Below are 9729 nucleotides of genomic sequence, written 5' to 3'. Positions count from 1 at the left end.
TGTAAAACTTTATAGCTTTCCAATAAATTACCATTAGATATACCTTCAGCGAAAACCTATTCCTCAGGACTGAAAAGAACTTGCATTTGTGTTTATTTCCACATTTCCTTTCATGATGACTATCAAAAATGGAGGGAAACAACTCCGGCCAGATCTTGGAAACAGCAGTGATGATGTTCACATGTGGCAGATGTTGCTATGTCTTGTTTTTAGACTGCTTAGTAGAGATTTCCACATTGTCAGCATTTCAAAAGGTCATTTAAACGTCAACAACGAGTGACAGCTTTAAGCGCTATCTTTGATGTAAAACAAAGAATGATATAGCAAAATCTGGAGGGAAAAAATCCTATTGGCCAAGGAACAGGAAGGGTCCTTCAAGAAACACAGCAAGTTGCAGATCATGCGACTTTCTTTAACAAGTGTGTGTGTGTGTGTGTGTGTGTGTGTGTGTGTGTGTGTGTGTGTGTGTGTGTGTGTGTGTGTGTGTGTGTGTGTGTGTGTGTGTGTGTGTGTGCGCGCGCGTGTGCAGAAGCGTATCTTGCCACCAGGCAAGGCAGGCAGCTGCTTGGAGTCCCCAAGCCCCTAGATAGTGAATAACAGTCCACACTTTACCACAGTAGTGGCGATTTTGGTTCAAATGTTCATTCTTTTGCATTTTTGCTTGGGGGCCCCATCTGATCTTAGAATCGCCTCTGTGTGTGTGTGTGTGTCTGTGTGTGTGTGTGTGTGTGTGTGTGTGTGTGTGTGTGTGTGTGTGTGTGTGTGTGTGTGTGTGTGTGTGTGTGTGTGTGTGTGTGTGTGTGTGTAGAGCTTTGCATCCCCGTAGATGAGGAAAAGAGGTTTTTGTCATTCACTACCATTATACCAACAGAGGATGCTGAATATTTTTCTTTCAAGCAGTCAAAATCCTAACCTGTGGATTACACTTGTCTATCATGTAGTTTGCATAACTATAGATTGCTCTATACATAGAATATTCGGGGAGCCATATACCAATGAGAAGCTGTTTAAAATCCTTAGATCACACTGGCTTGCTAATGCTAATTCCACATTTCTGTGATGATGATGACAATCAAAAATGGAGGGAAACAACTCTGGCCAGGTATTCAACACAGCAGGGATGTAGTTGGGTCATTTATAGAACTTCCGTGACCGTGGAGAGGAAAGGTTCGTTTCTCACTGGATTTGTCATCTATAAAGGTTAAATAAAAAAATGAGCCGGGGTGCCCCTCACAAAAATGTGGGGAAATTTAGGTAGAGCCCTATATCCAAAATGACTGCTGCCAGCCAAGCTGGAAATGTACTTTTTCATTGTTTTGCCCACAGTGCTAAATAATACATGGTTTCTGAGACTATTTGGGTCAAGAAATTCACAAATGATGTAGATTGATTGATTTGACCTATTTTTGACCTTCAAATTCAAGATGGCTGCCACTTTTAGCTCTTTGGCTCCTTAATATTATGCTCAAATGAAAGGTCTGCTCATACTGAGTTCAGTTATGGACAGTAAAATTACAAGTAGGCTATGCAGAAGTCATCTGAAAGGTAAAAAAGATCAAGGCTTGTGGTTGATGAGAATTAAACTGCTGATTAAAGTCGGGTCATAATGTGAGGTTCCGTGACCATCCTCTGGCAAGGACGATTTGTTGACTGATTTGACCTCTATGGACCCTTTAGAAAAGATTTAGCCCCCATGTCCCTCCCAGAAATCCCGCCATTTTTTGCTAGAGAGGCAAATTCAAAATGGCGTCCGGCGCCATCTCTAAGAAATAACTTTTAATCTGAATGACCTAGAATCATGTACGAAGACACTTTTCATCAAGTCAACCATGAAGATTCCAAATCTGACATCATTTTGATAATACAACTCTGTTTTGATCATGAAATTCAAGATGGCTGCCATCTTGAACAGTCGTTTTCAACCCCTTTTGGCCGCGACCCCCCAAAACTGGACTGGGGGCCCCCAATTTGTGTAGCTCCATTCCTCATACATAGATATTGAGAAAATCGCTGATCTACAAGCACACAATACCTCACATTATGAGGCGTAGTGGGCTTGTAGGTGGGCGATTTTCACAATGTTTGGATTTTTAAATATTATTTGACAATTTGGCCAATGTTTTAGCATTGTTTGTTGATAGCTTTAGATGCAGTGATGGTATTTTACTTTGAGAGTCCTTACATTATCCCCCCCCCATAAATAAATAGGGTCTCGATCCACAGGTTGAGAGCCACTGCTATAGTGGAAAACTTGAACTCAAGGCAAGAGCTGCTGAAATGGAAAGAAGTTCTCTCAAAGCAGCCATCAACCTGGTTGAAGACAGTCAAACGTGTGAAGCTCTCCGAGCTGCTAGAAGAATGTGCTGTTGAGGGAATGTGTGGCCTTATTCAACCCCATTGGCATATAGAGGAAGACGCAGAAGAGCAAGCTCATCCAGAAATCTCCCTCCAACATATTGTGATTGAAGAACCATATGATTCTCTAATTAACATGGGCATGATCTGGAGGATGGCAACTCCATCAGTAGAAGATTGGCAGTCACAGGACGCCACACCATACACTTAGTTGGTCCTTGCCTGCCAGTGTGGAGTGGCGCACTAGGTACGCCAAGTAGTTGTCAAGAAGGCAGTGTTGGCGTAGGCTAAGCTGTTTGCATCTGAAGGGAGACGGATAAAAGACTCCCTTCATGGTCTTCCACTTGGAAGCACAGCCATGGTGCTACTCTTCTCATGTGCATAGATCACCTGTCTCGTGAACACAAACAGATTTTCTCAGATGACACTGCCATTGTGGGATGTATTTAAGATGGGCAGGAGGGGGAGTACAGGGGACTGTTGGAGAACTTTGTTAAATGGTGCAGGACCAACCAGTTGCAGTTGAACACCACCAAAACCAAGGAAATGGTGGTTGATTTCTGGTGGTCTACCCCACCCCTTGTGCCTGTATCTTTTGATAGGGAGACAGTGGAAACAGTCGGCACCAACAAATACCTGGGGGTACATCTGAAAAGTAAATTAGATTGGTCAGTAAATTCACACGCAGTCTAGAAGAAAGGGCAGAGTAGGCTCTATTTTCTGAGGAAGCTGTGATAATTTATGTCTGCAACACCCTCCTGCAGATTTCCTACCAGTCTGTCATGGCTAGTGTGCTTTCCTATGCTGTGGCATGCTGGGGCGTGAGCAGTAGGAAGAGAGATGCTGGACGCCTGGACAAGCTGATGAGGAAAGCGGGATCTGTTGTTGGCACCGAACTGGAGGCTCTCGGTACCACAGCTGAGAAGAGGACACTGAGCAGACTGGACTCTGTAGTGGACAATTACCATCACCCCTTGCACTCAGTCTTTGCTAACCAGAGAAGTCTGTTCAGCCACAGATTGCGTGTCATCTCCTGCAAAAGATGCTCCTTGTGCAGGTCTTGCTCATCATCTTCTGTTGAGTATGTTGTATCGCAGGGATCATTGACACTGATTACACGGTGAGAATGAGAATAGCGGGCAAGGATGATGGATGACACCTTCCCAACCACTTGTATGACGTGCCGTCCTGTGTCCAATGGAGTTGCCGTCCTCCAGGTCATGCCCATGTCAATTAGAGCAACATGGGGTTCTTTAATCGCAATAGGTTGGACGGAGATCTTCTGGATGAGCTTGCCCCCTTGCATCTTCCTGTATATGCCATTGGGGTTGAATAGGGTGAATAAGGCCACACATTCCTCAACAACATGGTGTTCTTGCAGCTCAGGGAGCTCAAGTTGACTGTCTTGAACCAGGCTTATCACTACTTTTGAGAGCACTTCTGTCCATTTCAGCAGCTCTTGTTTTGAGTCCCTCAACGAGCTCCTTTATGCAAGAATGCTTAGAAAATGTCAAAAGTTCTATGTACTAGATCAGTGGTTCTCAACCTGTGGGTTGAGATCCCCTTTTTGGGGGTTGGGGTGTCAATGTAAGGACTCTCAATTTAAAAGACCATCACAGCATCCAGAATAACCATCAAACAATTCTAAAACATTGGCCAACTTGTCAAATAATAGGCTATCAAAAGAGTCAAACATTGTGAAAATAGCCCATCTACAAGCCCACTACGCCTCATAATGTGAGGCATTGTGCGCTTGTAGATCAGATATTTTCTCAATATCTATATATGAGAAATTGCATAACTTGAATTGGGGGGTCCCCAGTCCAAATATGACTGTTTTGGGGGGTCACGGCTTAAAAAGGTTGAAAACGACTGTTCTAGATGGCAGCCATCTTGAATTTCACGGTCAAAACAAAGTTGTATTATCAAAATGATGTCAGATTTGGAATCATCATGGTTGACTTGTATGAAAAAGTGTCTTCATACATGATTCTATGTCATTCAGATCAAAAGTCAAAGTGGCGCCGGACGGCGGACGCCATTTTGAATTCGCCTCTCTAGCAAAAAATGCTGGGATTTTTGGCAGGGACATGGGGGTTAAGTCTTTTCTAGAGGTCAAATCAATCATCAAAACATCCTTGCCAGAGGATTGACATTTAAAGAGCCAAAAGTGGCAGCCATCTTGAATTTGAAGGTCAAAAATAGGTCAAATCAATCAATCTACATCATTTGTGAATTTCTTGACCCAAATAGTCTCAGAAACCATGTATTATGCAGCACTGTGGGCAAAACCATTAAGAAGTACATTTCCTTGGCTGGCAGCAGCCATTTTGGATATAGGGCTCTACCTAAATTTCCCCACATTTTTGTGAGGGGCACCCCGGCTCATTTTTTAATTTAACCTTTATAGATGACAAATCCAGTGAGAAACGAACCTTTCCTCTCCACGGTCACGGAACTTCTATATATGACCCAACTAATGATGTTCACATGTGGCAGATGTTACTCTGTCTTGTTGGTAGACTGCTTAGTAGAGATTCCCACACTGGGTCCTTTTGTCAGCATTTCAAAAGGCCATTTAAATGGCAACAACAAGGAGTGTCAGCTTTATAATTTATCTTTGTTGTCAAACACAGAACGACACAGCAAAATTTGGAGGGAAAAATTCTCATTGGCCAATAGGTCCTTCAAGGAAAACAAGTTATAGTTCCCCTTAAAAGGTAGCCCATACGGTACAGGCAAAGTGCAGTAACATGCCAGCACAGAAACTGAGAAAAATGCCTTGAAAACCTTGGCATTACTGTAGGTTGGAGATTGCTATCACTGCAAATTTGACATAGCAAGATCTTTAAAATGGGACACACTTGGACCATAAGGCTGTGTCAGAAGATAGAGGAGGTGCAATGAAGAGCAACTTTAGTCTAAACTCAATGGGGCACCTAAGTCTCCACCCCTTCCGGGCGGCTTATGGGGCTGGCAACGCAAAAACTTTTGACTGGGCTGTAATGGACTGATCAAAGCTATTTTCCGATCCACCTCTCATTTCCCCGTCGATCACACATATGCTGTGCCTCAGAATTAATAACAACCAATGGTGTGCTTGTTGACTTCACTTGGCAAGCGATTTTTGAGCTGTGTGTGTGCAAAAAATATAGGCTACTATTATTTGGACTACACAACAGACGTCGCATGTCCGACGTGCAGCCACTTAAGCCGCAGTGCAGCGGTAGGGTTGGCTGTGCCTCGGTTCACGTCAGATATGCGAGGCGCACGTGTAGTCTCTAACACAGTTTTGCACAAAAGCTAAAATAACGTTTCTTGCGTGTCGAAAATGAGCGGTCTTACGACGCAAATCCAAACCTTTCAAATTCACTGTCACCATATGTGAAATCCGGAGCACATGCCAAACGGGATGAGGATTTAGCTTGACTCGCTCCATTAACTCTCATTCAAAATTTTGAGAGCTCCAGCCCCATGGATCGGAAGTAGAAGGGCGTGACTTAGGTGCCCCATTCTGTCAAAATATGTAGTAGGCTAGTTACTTTGCCTTTATAGGGCAGTACTGTTGTGATAGGTGTGATAGGCTGATACTGGTGGCATGCAATATTCAAAACAAAAACTTTTGAATGTATTGGTTTTTGATTCTAGTTTTGAGTTTAAACCGACACAGGTTGAATGGCAAGTATACTGTATACCTCTGCCTCAATGTAGATCCTTTATGACCTGTGCAATTCCTGCACCTGTCATGGAAACAGCTTTGAACAGGCATGTGTCTATTCCCAATGGTTTATACCTGTGAAATCCCCAGTGGTGCTGTGGATGAGAATGGTCCAGGAACTGGCACTCTCCTCTCCAGGGCTTTCCCACATTCTGCCCATTGATAGATATCTCTGTGGACTAGGGTAATGTGCCTGTTTACAGATAAACTATGTGTTCGCAAGCAAATTTAACAGTCCATGACAACATGTATTACGTGACGTGAACATGCTGTACTGTAGTCTCGCGCAAGCATATTTGAAGCATTTGAATGGATGTTTTTATTTGACTTTCAGAGCACAAGACATCCAAGCATATAGTAAACTTATTTTTTTTTAAGTTTTTACTTTAGGTCTATGCATACTAAAATGTTATGGCTTGCATATCTTTCATTAGTAAAAATAACTATGTGCAACAGGTCTGTGGATGTTTTTTCTTTCTTGCCCCAATGGCTTGTGTCTGTATCCATTGACCCCCAGAGGTCTGTGAGAGAGTCCAGCACGCTTTCCCACACTCTCTCCATTCACTTGTCTTCAATGGAGCAACAATAGGAGTGTGTCTCATTACCCCCACATTAGTCAGGGAGTCCCATCTCCCCCTGCTGCCCAGCTGACTTGAAGTGCAGTGGGGAGGTGTCCAGTTTCAGGCCAACCATTGGACGCAATCATTTATTATTACAAGGATATTGCAGCATTTTAGGAAATTCTCACACTGTCTATTTGAACGTGAAAAAGTTTCAGTAAAATGCAAGAATTTTTGTAGATAATCCTTCCAAGTGAGAAAGAGTAGCATATGAATAGTCATTAGGTATTTACACATTTCAGAGTATTTCTCAAAAAGCTGTGTTGATTGGGAGATTTCAGTAAGAAGAACAAAGTCAAATGTAGTGCATTGAGAAAGGATTTTTATTCAATCTCCTGCTTCAGTGAAGCAAACAATAATTTCTTGCTTATGTGACACAAGCATGTACAATGACTGAACATGTTCCTCAAAAGCAGAACAGTTGTCTTGACATTAGTTCAGTAGTCTCTTCACAGAAACAAACAAACATGTCTTTATGAAAGACACTGGCAGCTTCATATATAAGCTTTTCATAGAGCATAAAAACATTGTTTGACAGGTAGCAGTCTTTAAAACGACTTTATTTTGTCTTCTTAAATATTAAGAAAGTGTAGTATATCTTGATACCAGATAGGCCTATGTTATCAGTACAAATGGTGCCTCTTTCGACACAAAATGTTGCTTCAAAACCGAAGCATAAAAAATAACAAGACATTGCATTTGGTCATATAGTGTACAGTCAGTATAAAACAATTGTCATGTAAAGCCATGAAAATTAAATCAGCATTCCTTAATTGGGAACATTTTTCCAACAACCATAACAAGGTTTCATAGAAACAAAATGTAAATCATCTTGTTATTGCATAGCAACATGGAGGAAGTAAACAATATGGCTGACTATTATCAGCTCTGCTTTGCAAGTTTCCATCTGGAAACATATTAAACTTATTTTCATTGAAAATAACAAAATAATGGCTGCATTCACAGGAATAAACAAAGTTAATCTTTCGAAGAGGGAAGGTCTTGACGAGTTCAGTGTGAACTTCACTGTAGTGTTCTACCAAGGCCTCCAGGGGGAGCTCCTGGTTGGAATGTTCTCTTTGCCCAGCATGTGCAGGTCAAACGCTCTGGTCTGGGACAGGACTGACTCCTCCATGACTTCTTTGGAGGACATCTTCAGGGTCTGCAAGTGATTCAGCACAGCTCCATGGGAGTGTGTTTCAGCAGGCAAACGGTCATCTCCAGGATGTCGGCTTTCTCCAGCTTGGTCTCGGGCTGCTGGTTCAGGAGCTGTGGACCCAGGAGAGCCTTCAGTTCCTCAATGCAGTTGTTGATGCGATCTCTGCGCAGCTTCTCCACAATTGGTTTTCTCAGCTGTAAAGATGAAGAAGGCACCATTAATACATATGTTCAGTCAACTATTTCATTGTAAAATATACAACAAAATGATATCAATTTTAAAAAAGGTCAAAGTTCTACTATTTACCTTGTGGGAAAGACTCATGTAGTCCTTTGGGTGGTCTGCTGTAGTGGTGATTGTTGGAGCCATAGCTGCAGCTGTAGTAGATCTCTCTGTAGAGTGAATCTGATCAGCACTGGCTTCATGTCCCCTATTTATACTCCCAAATCTCCATGTGAATGTGTGGGTCTTGGGCTGGTTGGAGTTTCTCACAGTCAGTAGCCAATGGCTGAGCTGCAGAGGACAATGAGGAGTGTGGAGGTCAAAGGTCAAACCTCAGGGGAACAGGTGCTGGGTTGGGGTGATGGAGAGAGACCCACAGAGCCACTGTGTGGATGTGGGAAATGACTGACCCTGAGAGGAGACTTAATATGATGCCTGATGCTGGGGTTAGCCATGCCCACACAAGTTATGGCACATGCCATTCTCACTACTACACACACTTCTGAAACTGCCGTCTCAGATAATGCAGTGAGTTATTCCACAGTATCATGTAGGCCTATGTATGTAAAAATACAGTTGCACAGGAGTTTGATCTGAAATTAAGACAAGGATGTTATTTAGTGTTATCCAATGTTGGACGGTTCGGCAAAGGACCCGGGCCGGGAATCGAACCCAAGTCAGCCGCATAGACGAGAGCCCTACCGGTTGGCCACGGCAGGGCCAGTTCAGTCGCATTGAAACGACATACAGTATTCTAAAGATGCAAGAACATGTAGGCTACAGGTATAAAATGGATAAGGATTATATACTGAATAAAATGGTGCCGATTGCATGATTAAAAAATGATAGGCCTGCTTTCATTTGAGTATGGATTTTATTTTCATGTATTCTATAATGTATATCCAATCCGACCCAGTGGAGAACTAGAGTTATAGTGTGGAAGATGTCACCATCATGGCGTTACAGAATTTCATTAAAGCAGCGCGTGCCTTTTCCCCTGTGGATGGGTCAAGTTCTCCGGTGGGACTATTGATGCTTGTGACCAAACTACTGAGAGTCTCCTCTCCAAGCTTTCCCACACTCTTCCCATTGACAAGAGCCTCCAGTGAACAATAGAAGTGTGCCTTGATCATGGCAGGCCATCTGTAGGGGAGCCATACCTACATGACTTCTGGGTTAAACACGTCACTGATGACGTTTCTTTCTTTCTTTCTTTCNTTCTTTCTTTTTTTCTTTCTTTCTTACTTTCTTTCTTTTTTTTTTTTTTAATTTTTATTTTTTTATTTTTTTTTACTGCTTTTCAAATTGTGTAAAATAACATTGGAGACAGTTCTCAAGCCCAAGGATCAAACTAGTTTGTTTGAGTCCTGCATTAGGTGTTTCAAATTATATTTGACCTCAGAAGAAAAAAAAGAGGAAAAGACACATGTGCATTGTCTCCAAACACGATCAGTAGTAGCCTGTGATGACGCGGCTTATGGGCGCGTCACCACCGCGTCCAGGCGGACGCTTTTAAACTTTACTGGCGCCAAAGCGCTTTCCCCTCTCTCACCTCTTATGAGCCCGCGGCTGAAACGCAGCGCATTGGACATTTATTTATATGTTGGGACATTGTTATTAACATCTTGCGATGTGTTGTTTTAATGTTTGCAGTC

At 42.6% G+C, this 9729-nt stretch overlaps 1 protein-coding gene across 1 annotated transcript; it reads right to left on the bottom strand.

Annotated features, from left to right (window-relative positions):
• Positions 1-7857: 7857 nt before the first annotated feature.
• On the bottom strand, positions 7858-8277 carry LOC134463080 (transcription factor HES-5-like). Its single transcript, XM_063216318.1, is given in 3 exon segments — positions 7858-8046; positions 8159-8235; positions 8238-8277. Coding segments are annotated over 3 exon segments (297 nt in total). The 3' UTR covers positions 7858-7866.
• Positions 8278-9729: the final 1452 nt, after the last annotated feature.

Source organism: Engraulis encrasicolus, chromosome 14 (genome assembly GCF_034702125.1).
Source record: "Engraulis encrasicolus isolate BLACKSEA-1 chromosome 14, IST_EnEncr_1.0, whole genome shotgun sequence".
Lineage (NCBI taxonomy): Eukaryota > Metazoa > Chordata > Actinopteri > Clupeiformes > Engraulidae > Engraulis > Engraulis encrasicolus.
Note: the sequence above shows the minus strand (reverse complement) of the source record. Positions and strands in the feature narration are given on the sequence as shown.